At 43.9% G+C, this 17,184-nt stretch overlaps 1 protein-coding gene across 1 annotated transcript in view; it reads left to right on the forward strand.

Moving 5' to 3' along the window:
* Positions 1-17,184, forward strand: part of OTOG (otogelin) — a 1,048,712-nt gene that overhangs the window by 839,532 nt on the left and 191,996 nt on the right. Inside the window, exons 45-46 of the mRNA XM_078682941.1 lie at positions 4,644-4,754; positions 16,457-16,558. Of these exons, the coding sequence (XP_078539067.1) occupies positions 4,644-4,754; positions 16,457-16,558 (213 nt within the window). The remainder of the gene's footprint in view (positions 1-4,643; positions 4,755-16,456; positions 16,559-17,184) is intronic.

The raw sequence follows: 17,184 nt of genomic DNA on the forward strand, positions 1-17,184 counted from the left end.
CTAGTGCCAAGCTACCCAGGGGGTGAGCAGGGGTTATTTAAAGTGTGTATCCCCCTATAGTGACCAGAAGCAGGGGTCCCTAATTGGAACACAGGTACCTACCTCTGCCAACTGGAGATCCCCATATCTAACATTGTATGTATCCCCTCTATCCTGGCTAGAAGCAAGGGTCCTTTTTTGGGACAAAGGTACTTACCTCTGCCAAGTAGAGACCCTCATTTCTAACACTTGCACAAAAATGTAAGTATATCTTTGTGAATCAAGTCCGAAATGTGAACATCAGAGCTGAAGGGCAGCAGGAGAGCAACAGTAATAGTTATATTACGGGCAAGATTTAAAATATGCAATATAATTTGTGTAGTTTCAGGAATATCATACCATGCATGTTAAGTAAAAACCTCCAAATTGCACCTTTACAGCATGTTATACAATTACACCAACACTTGCAGGAAAATGATATCGCAGGAGCGCCGGAATAATGTGAACAACCAGAATACAAGTGGCTGTTCTTCGTGGCAATTTTGTGTCTTATGTGCTATTTTTTTGCTGTGTATTTTGCTCTTAAATATAACTCTAAGTGATGGATTTGCATTTCATGTAATTTTGCACAACTTTCCCAAAGTTCTATGTAAGTTCCCCGATAGTAAAGAGAGGGCATTTGTGTTTCTCTTTAAACACGCATTGGCAAAACCAATAGGTGTGGTTTTAACTGCAGACTTTAATGGGTCTATTCACAAAGGTAGCTTGCATTTGTGAGTAATTAACGTTTGAGTAACTTTACTATTTTCGCCTATTCACAAAATCAGAGAGTGAAGTAACTCAAAAGTGTACATTTACTTCTCCCCACTGCCGAAAAACATAGTGGAGTTAAATTTACAAGTGTATCTTCCTACTGCTAAAAAAGGAACATTAGTAAATCCAGCATCACAAATAGCCAACCAATAATATTGCAATGATACTGCAACACCCTCCCAACCTTTCATGACACATGCACATCACCCAACACCTCAGCGAACTCCATTGGCTGCACCAACACAACTAAGTTCTTTTCAGATTATTGACACACACCTTCAGGTCCTTACACAACTCGAGCCCAGCCTACCTCAACAACCAAACCACTTTCCTCAAACCCACCAGACACCTCCTCTCAGCTTGACACTTATTCTCACACACCCCAGACATGCGCAAAATTAGTGCCAGTGGGTTGACCTTCTCCTACATTGCTCCTAAGCAATTTGCTGAAGATGGGCTCTTTGAATAGGCTCCATGAACTCAGACTTAGGCCTAAATATGTTGCTCCCGCATAAGTAACAAGATACCCCCAGGTGATTGAGCACTCAATAAATAGATAACATAACAAAACATAACATAACATAACAGTGAAAAAATGGAGGTAGGGACTTAAATAAAACCCATAGCAAATAATGTTACATGTAATTGAATTATTTAAAATAGTTAAAAATATAAATAAATGTAACTTATTGTTAACAAATTATCTAAAAATAAAATATGTTTATTATTTAATTCTAAAATATTTTGAAACCTTTTTCTAATTTGTGAATTCACGTAACGTTCACTTTTATAAAAATACAATCAAATTACCTTAAATTAATTATAAACATCACGTGTTATCATTATTAATGCATAGTGTATTGTTTTTTACTTACGGTAGGAATTTCTTTTTTTATTTATGCTACAGAAAAATATTTTTTATTTAATTTGATATATTCAACTTAATTCTAGTTTTAATTCAGAATTAAGTTTATAGAGCTGCAGCATTTTTTTGTCTATTCTACATTAAAAATAATATAATTATATAACATTAATTTATATTAATATTTAACACAAACATATGTTTTACTAATTCATTATAAAGTTCAATAAACTTTTTAAATTTCTCTAATATTAATTCTTTGATTGTAATGTACTTCAAGGTCTGCAGCGCTTTCCTATGTTTACTCCAGTATACTAGCTTTCTGATGGATTCTCCATCTTAGTCCTCTCATACCTCCTCTGGAATTCTATGGTGCTGACTGCCTATTGGGACTTTGAATTTGGGACATGAGCGCCTTGGCAGTGCTTTGTCTGATTTATGCACCCTTTCTCCTTGAGCCTAATGGTTCTGGTGGTTTCTCTCTCCTTACTCCTTGTTGGGATTCAAGCTTGACCTTCCCTGGGTGAGCTTTTTTAACAGTTTCATGCCTTCTTGTTGGCGCTTTGGGCCCCTTCTCTCTGTCTTTTAGTGGGATCTAGTTGCGCACTTTGCCCAGTACTGCCAGTTGGGCAATGAGCAGGGCTGCCTGAGGTCTTGGCTATGGTTGTTTGGTTCCTTGAAAGTTGTTCAGTGGTGTTTATTGGCCTCGTTGGCTTCTATTCTGAAGGTCTTGTGGTAGCCTGGAATTGCATATGCTCTGGTGTAGGTAAGCATAGCTTGATGTGTGTGTGCATGTCTTTCGCTTTCTAGGTATTTCTCTTTCAGTGGCACACCAGGAATTGTCCTTTGTGTAAGCTGTGCTTCCTTGGGACTTTTTGTATGTTTTCTACAACAAAATGCAAATTCCTCTGGGCTGTGTCTTGGGTACTGATATGGTGCCTTACAGCTCTCTATTGGTCCTCTTTGTGTCATCCCCTTTATTTTTCTCTACCTACCTTGCTCGGTCTGGTTTGTACTCTATTTCGGTTGTGGCATAGTGCATGTTTGTCAACCTCTTCCTGAGCTTTCAGATGTGCTTGAAGTTGGGTTTTTCTTTTAAGAGCCTCTATGGTGGGCTTTTATCATGTACTTTCCCATGGGCTCTTATCTTTTCTTGTGTAGGAGCATGCCTGTTTGCTGAAGGGTCTTGGTTCTTCTGCTTTGGCTGCCTTGTATTGTTGGCTATGGACATGTGCTTCTATTCTTGACTTACTTTACTCTCCTGTATCCTCTTGTGAGATGCTCCTGTGGGTTCCATCTTTCAGTCCGCTGATCTACTTGGCACAATGGTTGCGCCTTCCCCTTTTTGGGCTTCTAGTGCTTACAGGCTTGCTGTGGCAGAGGCACTTGGGCATGTGTTTATCTTGAGGTTAGGGTCCTTCCTCTTTTGTGTCTGTACTTTGCCCTTTCTTAATGACTACCTTGGTTGCCAACTGATGCCTGCTTGATTAGATCTTCATGACAAAAGGCCTCAGAAATGGAAGTGATAAGGAAGTCATGTTTCAGTGTATCATTAATCCCATTACTCCAATCCCACTGGCTCACCTCCCCCTGCCCTCCCTAACTTGTGCCCGGCATAGATTCCAGACCGTTGGGCTGCTTTGGTAGTTGACTCAGTAGGTTTCTAAGTAGGGGTGGCCCTTTATTGACATACTTGGAGGAGAGAGGAGAACATTGTATTAGGTAGGCAGCAGAATACATGTCTTCATGGTCTCTACACTCCTCATGCCGTGAGGTCTAGGATGAGGTAGTAGAATTGGAATAATGGTTTTACTGGTAAGAAGTCAAAGTATAACTTAATGCTTAAAGATGGCAATGTTGAGGCATGTGGATGTGCGACAGAATGCCTTCACAGAGTGCCCAAGCCACGGTGCAATTCTACCAGAGCCCTTTTTCCGGAGATGGTGGGTGATAAGTCAAGTTTCCTACATTACTCTATCCAAATTTTTGTCAGCTCCCGAAGAGAATGCACCTGACCAGGATCATTGTACTACTATACAACTGTCCAAATCTGAGAGCATTGTGAGAAAAGGCGCCCGACCCCCATTTACATATACTTACTTACCTACCAGACTTTGAGGCAAAAAAAGTGCACATGAAAAATAAAACGTACATATCCAAACAAATTATCCATCTGGACTTCCAAAGCATTTCTTTATGTTATCCTAGGGTTGTTCATACATCCCACTTCAGTTATGAAATGCATAAAATATGGTTTCATATGTTATGGTTATTTTCTACTAAAGAATGTCTTTATTTTAAACAGAACAGCAAGAAGACATAAATATGGGCAAAGAATGTTGACCGTTCTCTCTTTACACCCTTAGGGCCTGATTAAGAGTTGGGTTATTTCACCCAGAAATATCCCAAATCCACATTAGAAGTGTGTCCAGGCTTTGAGCTGTATTGTCCCATACACCCAAACCAAAACACTGGACATGTAGTGGCTGTGGCCACCTCCTGCATCAGTTCATGAGAGCAGATAATGCTTCCCCTGGACAGGAAAGAGTGCCCCCTCCCCCACACTACCGTCCCACCCCACACGACTTGTCCCATAGACACTTTCTGCCTGCTCAGTACAAGTGGAAGATATCGGCTTTTTATTTGACTAAATGGCCAAAAACGTCCGGTAAAGCCAGGTCCGAACAGTTATTCCCCATTTCTGGGGAGGGAGTCTTCTATTGCCGTACTTTGCGGTAGATTAAGTAATTTCAATTTCAATTCTAGGCCAACTAGTGATAAGGCCCTTAGAATCTTGTCTGCGGGGTAAACCTTTTAAATAATAGACATATTTTTGAGCCACTGTGTGAGTATGTACTTTTAAAAACTCCCCAAATTTTGATGTGATGTTAAAATGACAACTATGTGTGTCCTGTTAATTTAACATCTGCAGACGTGCACACTAATATAACATCTGTTGCCTGTTGTTGCACCTTACTCTTAATTACAGAATGCGACCCAAAGAAATGTGAGGTAACGGAGCCAATCCAAAACTGTCGCGAGGACCAGACATTAATTGCTGCTCACGTTGAAGATACCTGCTGTATATCATACATCTGTGGTACGGCTTCCTTGTTATGTCAATGTCAATCCTTCTGCAGTAAAGTACCTGTGTCCTTGATGGTTTCTCTCTTTGCAGGGCCACCGTGCGAGTTACCTCTTCCTCTCTGAATAACTAGAGGCCGATCAAAAAAGTCAATTTTGCATGTTTCTGGGCACGATTTAGGGCCATATGTATCAAGCTAATTAGCATTCGCAAAGGCCGAAATTCGCAGAATTTCGGCCTTTGCGAATGCTAATTTGCTAAATGGTATGTATGTAACATTTTTGCTGCAAAATAAGGAATCGCAAAATTTGCTATTCCTTATTTTGCGATTGCACATAAGGAATCGCAAATTTTGCGATTCCTTAAATGCAATGTATCAAAGAAAAAATAATTCAAAAATGCCCGTAATGATTCGCAAATTACCACCAACTTCTAGTTGGTGGTAAGTTGCGAATTCTTTTAAAAAAGCAATTTTCAAAAAAACCAAAGGTACCGTATGAAATGAAATGAAATGAAATGAAATGAAATGAAATTAGATTTCTTAAGCGCATGGCCGCCCAAGAGCGTCCCAGCGCTGAAACACACAGCTAGCTGACGCTCATACATGCTCTTAGGGCATGTATGTGCGCCATATGCCCCCACATGTCATTTTCAGGGGTGCAGCAGGGTGTTCTTGAGACACCCCTGCACCCTTGAAAATATTCCTAATTTGCGATTAGCAAATTGCTAATCGCAAATTTCCCCTTCATTCCTATGGGCCTCCTGGCCCATAGAAATTAATGGGTAATTTGCGATTAGCAATTTGCTAATCGCAAATTAGGAATGTTAAGGAATCGCTAAAAATAAGCAATTTTTTACATACATACCGTTTTGCGAATTCTAAATAGCGATTCCTTAAAAATCGCTATTTAGAATTCGCAAAACGGAACTATGATACATATGGCCCTTAGACGAGTCACAGCAAAGGCTCCCCGAGTTTGTGAAGAAAGGGTCCTACCTCAAGGAAAATATGCTGGTGTCATTTTGCGGAGAGAATTCCGCAGATGGATTCACCCAAAAAAAGAGAACCTCCTTCAAAAACTAGAGGCTTTTCTGTTACCACACAACTCTATTCCGGCCCGTTATCTTAATATTCACAAGCCCTGGATCTCGCCGCACTTGGTATACACACTCTATACCTCCTTACTATGATCTAAGTACTTTTCAAGCAAGTTATTTACATCTCTCTAACTAAACTTTACAGTTAGGAATACCCCTTTCAAGTGCAGATTTCCAGTTTTCTCTAGAATGTGTCCTATCCATCGTTCTGAGGCAAGCCTTCCTCATGCGTGTTGTGAACAGTGTGCCCAACATGAAAAGGTTCTTTCAGGACCTATATATAGATCATTTGTATTGCTTCTCGGTTAATATGTCTGGTTTGCCTAAATTATTGAAATTCGACTTGAACGTACATGAGCATTTGGAAAGAGTTATCTGCTTAGGAAAAGTGGTGACAGTAAGAATTGCCTCTGTTCTTTTTCTGTCTTGATGCCCCCTGAAAAGAATATCTTCCAAGCACGACCTTTATTTATATCCGTGCAAAGAGCACCTTTAGGTCCTTGCTCAGGGTGGCCATGTGCTAGATGTAATATGTATCACTCATTATAAAAAACACTAGCATAAGCAAATTATCGGGTGTGATAAATGGCACCCATTAAGATTTTTCCTAAAACGGTGAATACCATGCAGATTTTTGTGCTTGCCGAGTGAATTGACAGATGTATGCACCTGCATAAGCATGGCTGTCTTATTTTTTGCACTTGTCTCTTACAGGAGAGTAAGGCTGTGGATATTCATTTTAAGCAAGAACTGATGGATTGAGGGAAAAAACATTCTATGTCATTATGTAGTCACACCCAAGCAATGTAAATATTTCCAGGGAATCCCACTCATTTATGCATCCATCCATATCAATCCATCCATTGATTCACACTTGATCTTAATCATTAATTATTCCATACACTCATTCATCAATCCATGCAGTTATTTTCCATTCACTCTCCTTTCATCTGTCCTTGTACTCAGCCACTCAATCATCCCTCCTTGAAAACTCCCACCCATGCATTCTTTCAGCCATTGATTTATTCTCAAATTCCTCCTTTCGCTCGTCCGCAAAACCAAAGATAATAGATTGACCAGTCCATGAATAACACATTTATGTATAAAACAGCCAGCTTCGGCTTTGCCCTTTGTTGTTTGTATACATTTTTTTTACATGGCCGTAAGTATATAGGCACAGTTGCAGGCTGTCAACACTTATAGAGCATGCTGTATCACAAAATTAGCTTATTTAGGTGTAAATTACTTAAATCATTCGTGACCAATATCAGTGTTGTCCCATATTGAATTTATCAATATTAAAGCATTCACACATCTTATAGTTCAGTAATCACAAATCCTTAAATTAACATTGGTGGTTGAGAGATTATCGCCTAAAAATATAATTCTCTTGATAGAGTCACTGGTAGTGTCACTTGTTGTGAGAAAGTCATCCTTTTTGCCCTGATCACCCCTATTTTTGACTTGGTACTGGTGGTAACTGACCCTGACTGTGCTCTGGGCTCTGCTTCCCAGACCAAGGGTCAGTGTTCGGCTGTAAAGGTATATGGTCTAATTACAATTGGCATTGACAGATTCTGTAAGTTCCTAGAAGATAATGGGGCTAAGGTGATTCAACCTACCTTTAAGCCCCAGTATATAATAGGGCAAGGAGGTTTAGAGGTCCAGTACATTTCCTGCACTAGTGTGTGAACTTCTGTGTTGCCTGCAGTCATTTTAAAGGCAGCTCTGCTTTGCAGACTGTCTTTAAAATAAAATTATATACGTTGGATTTAAAGGTACTTCCAAAGTCTCAAACTACATTAATTTTACATTTAGGTCACCCCTAAGGTCTCCTCTAGGTGCCACAGGTGAGGGGTGCCTTGTGACTATAAGCAGGGACATTATAATATATATGGTGAGGGAAAAACTGCCAATTTCGGTTTTCCCCTATTGTACTGAATGACTCCTTGGGCTAGCATTGTAATATATTTTTTTTAACTATAAATATTTCTAGGAGCCATGTGAATTATACTTCAAGATATCAAATTAATAGTTGAGATAAAACCAACAACTTGCCACTGTTGGATTTGAACTATTACTTGGAGCGGAGAATAGATCAAGCGGATAACATGAGTAGGGAACTTTTTAGAATAGTAAAGGAGTTCGCTGACCCTGCCACTTGCGCCCCTACCCATTCCCATACAGAAGAATGGATTAGACAGCTTGCTGACTTTTTTGTATCAAAAATCAAAGCTATTCAGAATTCCTTCCCCTCTGCTGATGCTGATGCGCTGGCATGTAGGCTGAGCTCCGTATCGTCAGCAGGAGCAGAGTCAGGGCCCAGACTATCGGTTTTCCCACCGATGTCCTGTGCCACATCTCACGATTTGATGTCCCGGCTTCAGTCTGGTTCACCTCTGGATGTATGTCCAGCAAAATGTTTGGGTAAAGTGGCTTCGGCAGTTAACATCTTGCTGAACCCCCTGCTCAATCTTTCCCTGAGTTCGGGAGTGGTGCCACAGGAATGGAAACACGCACTGATTCTGCCGCTTCTCAAAAAACCTTCTTTAGATCCCCTGATGCAGGCTAACTATAGACCTATCTCCCTGCTTCCTGCTCTGGCTAAGGTGGTTGAGAAACATGTACAGCACACACTTACCAACTTTATCGAGAGTAACAACATTCTCCATGATTCTCAATCCGGTTTCCGTGCGAACTATAGCACGGAGACAGCCCTCCTGGAAGTTACCGAAGCCATCAGAGAAACCCTTGATCGCGGAGGAAAGGCTATGTTAGTCCTGCTTGACTTGTCGACGGCCTTCGACACCGTCCCACATGACGGTCTCCTTTTAAGACTCCGGGAGATCGGGCTGCGTGGGACGGTGTTGGATTGGTTTCAATACTTTATGTCGGGCCGCCGACAGGTGATCTGGGCGCCACCGTTCTCCGCCGAAATGCCACCGCTAGAGGTGGAGGTTCCTCAAGGGTCTATTCTGAGCCCCACCCTTTTTAATATCTATATGGCCCCTCTGGCGGAGGTAGCGGAGGCTTTTGGTGCCCAGATCTTATCATACGCTGACGACACCCAGCTCCTGTTTACTTGCAGGAAGGGAGAGGTTTTTGATGGCGACAGAATCAAAGGCTGTCTGAGTGCGGTCTTTGCGTGGTTTCAGCGGCACAGCCTGAAATGCAACTCAGATAAGTCTGAGCTGCTTTTCTTTGGTTGTGCCGCAGACCCCTGTTGAAAATCGTGGTGGCCTCAGGACATGTTCCCACCGGAGAAGGCGTCTTCCCAAGTTAAGAACCTTGGGGTAGTATGTGACGATGTCCTTTCTTTTAGACCCCATATTATGGGGTTATCAGGGAAATGCTTCAGCATCCTTAAGATGCTTAGAAAATTTCTTCCATTGCTCTCTCTGCAATACAAAAAAAATTATTGTCCAGGCATTGGTAGGGTCCCGACTCGACTACGCCAATGCGTTATATTCAGGACTGCCCAAATATCTGCTGGCTAGACTGCAAATAGTGCAGAACTCAGCAGCAAGAGCCATATTTGGCTTGCCACAGAGAGCAAGAGCTTCAGAGCTGCTACATAGGCTGCATTGGCTACCTATTTCGAAAAGAATTGTTTTTAAAATCCTCACGTTGGCTTTTAAAGCCCTTCACTCAGTGGGCCCGAATTACATCAGGAAGCGCGTCACTTTTTACACGCCTCGGAGGATGTTGCGGTCAGCTGAGTTGGCTAAAGTGGATGTACCGTCTATCAGACGTGCCCGGTTGGGAGGACGATCCTTCCAATATGTGGCGGCATGCCGCTGGAATGAGCTTCCCACCACTCTCCGCAAAGCCAATAGTCTCCTTTCATTCAGAAAGGAGCTAAAGACTATGCTCTTTTTGGCATAAGTCCTAGGACCGCTGTGTTTCGCTGTTATTGTGTCTCTTTGTTTTTCAGGCTTCTTTGTCAAAGCGCCGGGACACCCCTTGGGGTAGCCGTGCGCTCTAAAAGAGCTATATAACATAACATAACAACATTACAGAAAATAAGTTATGAAACTTTCTTTTCTGTGAGCCAAAGTACAGCTTTCCAGCTGTTCTCTCCTGATTGGCCAGCCCGTTCAGTGCTGCCTGGTGAGGTGTGAAGTGTACTATCAGAGGACACACTAGGTTTGCTGTGGACAGAGAAGTACAAGCTGCAGAGCACATGGCAGGAAGCGGGTGAGGGGTAGCAAAACTGGTCTTCAAAGGGAGAATGTCACTGAGCATGGGGCATGAACAAATGCATACCGGGGCCCCAGGGAGAGATGGCGAACGGATGACACCTACACTTGGCCCTGAGAGGGGTGGGCCCGGAAGGCAGAAAGGGAGCAGACAACAGACATGGAGACAGTTGGGCTGCTGAGGCCCCTGTGGAGATTACTGTACTGTAGCAGAGAGGGGCTGACTCCTGAGAGCTGGATGCACCACCGGCTTGCAGTGGATGAGCACACTCATTTGTCCCGGGCAGTCCACGCAGGGGAAGTGGTAACACCTGACCAACGGCTGCCCCTCTTGAAGGATACCTGACCAGGCCTGGGTTGTGAGCCCAGTGTATGGTGTACAGAGGAAGATGGGGGCCTCTGGCTGCTGGGCCTACCTGCTGGGCCAAAGAGGCAGCTGAAGCGGGCGCAAGACTGATACTGTGGTCATGTTGGGCGACATGCTGCTGAGACAGGGTGGCCCTGAGCTACGGTGACTGCCAAATAGTAGGTGCCTGAGGACAACCGGAGTAGTGAATGTGCTGTAAAAGGCCTGCTGCGGAACAATAAATATAACTTGCCACAGTGATGTCACAGTGAGTAAGGTGAAGGGGCAAGAGCAGCACAATCCAACAAAATAGAGCAATACACGGTCACTCGGCCTGATGCTCCGGTGCTAAAGCTTGTGCAGTGACCTGATGTTCAGGACCCAGCCCCTGCTACAATGGAACTCCTGGCAGCTATCCAAGGGTCCCGAAGTGTGCTGGAGGGCAAGAAGGACTAGAGGGCCATTGAAATGAACGTTCTGCACATGGACCTGGAAAGGTCAACAACAGCACTACAGTTGTGGAGGACGATATACTCAAGAAGGATATTAAGTCAATGCCTTAAATACAGTGCTACGTATATGGAAGAGCGCCTTGAGGATGCTGAAGGGTGATCTGGGCTTTGTGCAGGGGCCCTTTGGTTGAACTCTTCATTTTTAGGCCTGGATTGTGAACACGCTATAGCCTGACAGTTCTCTACGTTTTTCACAATCAAAAGGGTGCACAGGGCTCTGGCAGAGGTTTTGCGACCTTTTGCGCCACCCAGGCCGATAATAGCACAGCTTTTCAAATAACGCCACCAGGATGTCATGCTGCAACATGTGAGCATGCATAGCCCCGCTAGGTATGAGAACAAGCAAATACTAATTTCCCTTGACTATACCGGGAGCGTGCAAGAACTCCGCCAGAACGTTAGGCCTGTTAAAAAGAAACTGAGGGAGCAGAATGTTAAACACAGTTTGATGTTTCCTGCCAAGCTCAGAATCCTATTTAATGGCAGAGCCCACTTCTACAAATCACCACAGGAGGCCATGGACTGGCTGCACTCCCTTGGATATAACTGTGCCCTGGGGTCCCCCATGTAGAAGTGTACGTACCCTGAACCGCTCGGTGCGACATTCTAGCTAGAAAAGGAGGTCCCTGACAGCGATGAGGAGGGGTCCAGAGACTGCCGCTGAGGGCCAGATCCTTGCATGCCCGGATGGAACTCTAAAGTCTGCCCCACTGGGGGCACAGGATCAAAACTCCTTTTCATAAATCTGAATGGTACCCAATACCTTGAGAGACAGTACAGATGCTGGCTAGATGGTCCAGGCCCCGCTAAGAGCATCCGGATTGTATTATAGGGACTGATTGGCGATGATTGCTGATGAGGCTGTGAGGTACATGGGGAGTGGGCTCAGGTACCTCTGGAACTTGAACACGAAGCTCGCTGTGCCGGTTAGCCCTGGCACTTGAAGGGGTACTGTGGGACCAGAGTGGACACATTTTAATGTATAGATCTACTGTAACCAGTAACTTTCCTTCACAGGTGGCTTTATTCTCTCAGGGGGCCACTGTTTATGTCGAATATGTAAGGGAGCATTATATTATCCATTTGAGTAATGCTTTCTTTGCCCCAGAGCTAGGGATGGCTGAGGATCCGACCTCTCATGGTTTGCTGAGTACCTACACTGGTCTCGTGACGTGCAGAGGACGTGGCTGTGTTTGCTTACCTCGGCCTGTGCTTACATCTTGAGTTTTTTAAGGTTGCACCAGTTGGGGGAAGGGGAGAGGGGTATGGGGCTGTGATTGTTACCCTTTTGGCTTATGGTAGTGCTAAAAGAAGTCCTGTATATTCTGCCAATGGGTGGGGAATTGAAGGAGAAGTTTGAGGGAATGTTACATCCAGTCGATATGTTATGATGGGGTGCACCTTACACCAGATGGCAAAATGCTATCACACAATGGAAGCCGTGGTCTGTGGGACGGGCCATGATACCTGGTGACCATAGCCATGCCTGACATACAGAATAAGTACAAGTTCCTCACCTGGCACGTCCGTTGGCTAAATAGATCAGAAAAACCATATAGAGTCCATACCTGTTTCAAAACATACAGCATTTCGGTTGCATTACTGCCAGAAACACATCTACAGGGAGCCTGCATTGGCAGCTGAAGGAAAAAATGGAGAGGTCAAATGTATGCCACTTCCTACTCTGGATTTGTGTGGGGTTCCTTATTTGTGTGGGGGGTCCTTATATGGATAGCTCCTTGGCTCCTGTTTTGGAGGACCTATGTATGTGTAAATTCAGAGGGGAGGTATGTTACCCTTTTTGGCACCCTGGACACCCACGAAATTTGCCTAATTAATTTGCATGCTCGGACAGTGCTGATTATTTTGGGGCGGTGATGATGGTAGCACAGAGATATCTGTCGTATGAGGTTATTTGGCTGGTGACCTTAACTGTGTTATGGATGGAAATCTAGATAGGTTCCCCTATATGCAGGGCTCCAAGCTGAATATGAGTGAAGCCCTCAAACAGGTGAGGGCAAGTATGGGGCGGTAGATATCTGGCAGATTCATCACCTGCAGGCGCACTTATATTGATTGACTCAGCTTACTTAGCTAGATACATAGCGGACCAGGTCGCCCCTGCTGATCACATACTAATTGACTAGACACATATCTTGTGTGCCATTGTGGCGGATGAGAGTGGAGGCCCTATCAGACAAGGTGTTTAAGTGGGTGATAGCAGAGGCCTTGACCAATTATTTTACGCACAACTGGGATAGAACGCTGTATAAAGCAGTGGAGCGGGATGCTATGGAAATAGTGTTAAGAGGAGTGTGCATGGCTAAATCTACATGTATATGACAAACATTAGAAAGAGACCTGATGCTCCATGAAGGAAAATTGGCTGCATTGAAGGCAGCCCTGCAGACTTATCAGGGCATCAGCCAGGAACGGGATGTGGACAAACAGTGTGTGTACGGCCTATGGGGTCAATTAGAGAAACATGTGTGGCTCTCCTATAGGTGAAGATTGTACATGGAGGCAGATAGGGCAGGATGCATGCTGACCAGGTTGATCAAAAGCGAGAACTACTTACAGCCCATTCTGTTTATAGGAGGGGACGGGTGGTCTAGACACAGCAGTCCATTAACAAAGTGTTAGCGGAGCACCTCTAAGAGGTGTATCCTTAACCCTCAGCCATTGGTCACTACCTATATGAATACACTGCCACTGACATAACTGAGTGAGGAGGAGTCTATGGAGGTTGAGACTCCGCTGACAATGCAGGAGATCCTGCAGGCGATGGACAAGCCCAGGACTGCTAAGGCCCCAGTGAAGCATGGACTACTGACCGAACTGTACAGGGCTTTTCCTGGGACACTGGCTGACAGGTTATTGTTGGTGTATCTGGAGGACTTGGAGAGAAGAGTTCTCCCAAATTCCATGTGGGAGGCCCTCATTGTCTTGGTGCCAAAACCGGGGAAGGACCCGTTGATTGCTGCCTTCTACTGTCCCCTCTCAATGTTAAATCTGGAACAACAAATACTCAGTCACATTCTGACGGCACGCTTGTTCAATTATTTCCTGAAGCTGGTCCACTTTGACCAGTCGTGGTTCATCCCGCATAGGAACACACTCTGTAACTTACTGGCCTTAGCGCACGTGCTGCATGCCCCTTTCCTGGGAAGTTATCAATGCACGCTGGCCTTCCTGGATATACAACAGGCCTTCAGTTCTGTGTGCTGGGAGTATATCTGGGAAGTGCTGGTGAGAATGGGACTCAGGCCCAAATATGTCACTTGGATCCAATTATTAAATGCAACCGATAGCAAGAGTGAGGGCTGAGAAATATATCTCTGATACAATTGTTCTCCAGAGAGGTACGCGACAGGGCTGGCCATTGTCCTCCCTGTTGTTTGCCCCTAAAAATAGAGCTCATGGCGTGTCGACTTCGACAGGTGCCGCATGGTTGGGGATCCCTGTGGGCCCTGTGATTCAAGTTGTGTCTCTCTATGTGGATAACGCAATGATATATTTTCAGCAGCCGGTCACTTCCACCAGATTCTCCTGAACGTCATGAAAGAGGTTGGGGAAATATCCGGGCTACATGTTAACCATTCGACATCTGTTCTGTTTCCTCTTGGACAGTTGAAGGGGGTAGCCCAATAATTACTCCTGGAGGCAGGGTGCCCTGAAAAAGAGAGAATGTGCGTTACCTTGGGCTCCACATCGCACATGGAGCACAGCAATGCCATGCGCTGAACCTGGGGAGGGTCATTAGTAACCTTCACCCTTCTATTTTGTTTTGGAACGCCATAAAACTCCCCCTGATGGGAAAAAATAGCACTGATTAAAATGGTAGTTATGCCCCAGTGCTTATATGTGCTTCAGGGCACTATATATGAGATTCCCCGCCGGGTGTTCCCCAAATTGGATCGGCTTCTGATAGAAAGCCTATGGGCAGGGAAAAGATAAAGAGTGGGCTTATCCACACTCAAATTGGAGAAGGACAGAGGGAGGATGGAGGTACCGGACCTCAAGTTAGATTATTTAGTTCCCCAGCTGCAGTATGCAATCCATTGGTTAGATGTGGGGTGCAACTGAGAAAATTCTCTAATTGCAGGTACCTATTGTGACACTAATTTGGGGTCCTTCTGATGAGAGCGAAAAGAGTACCTGAGACATTGAAGCATGTGATTAAACATGTATGCCAACTCTGGGAGAAAGCAGTTCAGGTAGTAAAACGCAGGTCAGAATTGGAGGTCTGGATGATGAGACCCTTTGCAAGATTGTTCAAACCCTGGCCATTGACTGGTGGCAAGACAGTGGTTGTAATAGGGTCTGATCACTACCCTTCAGCCCGGTTTATCAAAAAGCAGGATGCATTTGAGACAATTGGTCTGGGGCCTGGACAATTTCTCCAGTATAAAAGAATTGCTGCCACAGTCACAGAAAGCTCGCCTACATTACCCAAAGCCCCTGAACTCACACAAACAATGGTCGACATGTTATCTTTTCCAGTGGGGCGGGGGCTAATCACACACCTATGTCAAGCACTACAGGCTCACAAGCCACTGCCACCCGAGGATTGAGGATGTCTGGCAATAGTTTAGTGATGGCCCTATTCCAGATAAAAAATGGATCACAATACATGGTGGAGTGCGAGAGTTGTTGATCAATGTGTGCTTTAAGTTTATACAGTGTAATATCATACAAATTGCTTATTTTTCCCCCAGGCACTTACATGCTACTTATGCAATGAGGGACCCGGGACGTGTATGCTGTACGAGTGTACCACCAGACTTCTACCATGTGGTGTAGTACTGCCACATTATTACAAAATTATGGATAGATGTGCTAGAACAATTCAATTGGGCTATGAGCAGGTCGATTCCCTGTATAATTAAGCAATACTTACTGGATCTGTTCCCCAGAGGAAAAATAAGAAATTCAGTGATTGAATTGTTGAACTTATGTTGGATTTTTAAGTCTAACACCTTCCCTGCTGATGCGTAGACTGGAGTTGGAATAGTAATTTCTACTATTCCAAAGTGCAATATCCCCTAAAGCAAGTCGTTGTAATGACATGCGTGGTAAAGTAATGCTTGGTAATGACTCAATCGGGGCAGTGACTGCGTTTTAAAGGCATGCGGGGTAAACACATGCGGGGTTCCATCTTACAACCTTTGCCAGCACTCATATGACTGCATCATTTGACTGTAGTAGCATCTATAATTTGATCAGTCTTGTACTTTGCAGACATGCCAATAAACATATATTGAGAAAAAAACTCACCAGATAAAAACTTAATTGAATTGATTGATTGACGCCTGTCAAGTACCAACCTTAAACGTCAATACCAGCTTTCAATAAAAAATTTACTAACACCTCATGGTTTACTGGAACAGCAGATCGTTTTGATTTGTTTCTAGTTATCACAAATTGTGCAACATAAACTCCTCACTCATACAAAAACGTATGTATCACTGAACTTGCGTGATATTTTGCTGCTGCCGCAGTACGTTCACGTTGTAGCCAGTGAGTTTCCTGATTCTGTTGAAATTTGTACTTTTTTTGCAGCGTGTGGAGCTTGTTCGGATCACATACCAAAATGCCAGGAGGGAGAACTACTCACTGTGGACGGCAATGCCACTGATAAATGCTGCCCCACCTATCAGTGTGGTAAGCAATGTCTTTCCTTCTCTATGCCAACCTTCTGAAAACATGACTTGACCTGGTATTACATAACAGCTGGTGAAACAATGCTCCCCAACGTTGATGGGGATGGCACTTGTCTCAATAAGAATATAGCACATTACTACGCAATGCATTACATCGTGTGGTTTTACAACAAGGTCGTTACAACGACCGCATTGTTAGTACGTGATCCATTTACATCACAAACCATTACAACGAGTTCCAGTAGGGGGCACGCGGGATTTAAGAATAGTATTATTTACTATTCCTACTTCAGTTTGCGCAACAATAGGGGAGGTGTTGAATTTAATTTCCAATACCTGAGCGCCCCCTACTGGAAGTCGTTGTAATGGTTTGCGATGTAAATGCATCGTGTACTAACAACGCGGTCATTATAACAACCGCATTGCAATTGTACTGCGATGTAATGACAGCGTTGTAAATGCTGTTTCCCAAATTCCACCCATTAACGTCGCTACTATTTGAAAAATATTTGTTAGGCAAGCGATCAATGGGAAATTCTGAAAAATAATAGTTTGGTAACCGATGTTTTTTTTTTAACTGAGTAGATTGTCCTATGAAGCACATGTAAAGTCAAATAAAGAATGCAT

This window comes from Lissotriton helveticus, chromosome 3_1 (genome assembly GCF_964261635.1).
Source record: "Lissotriton helveticus chromosome 3_1, aLisHel1.1, whole genome shotgun sequence".
NCBI classification, from domain to species: Eukaryota; Metazoa; Chordata; class Amphibia; order Caudata; family Salamandridae; genus Lissotriton; species Lissotriton helveticus.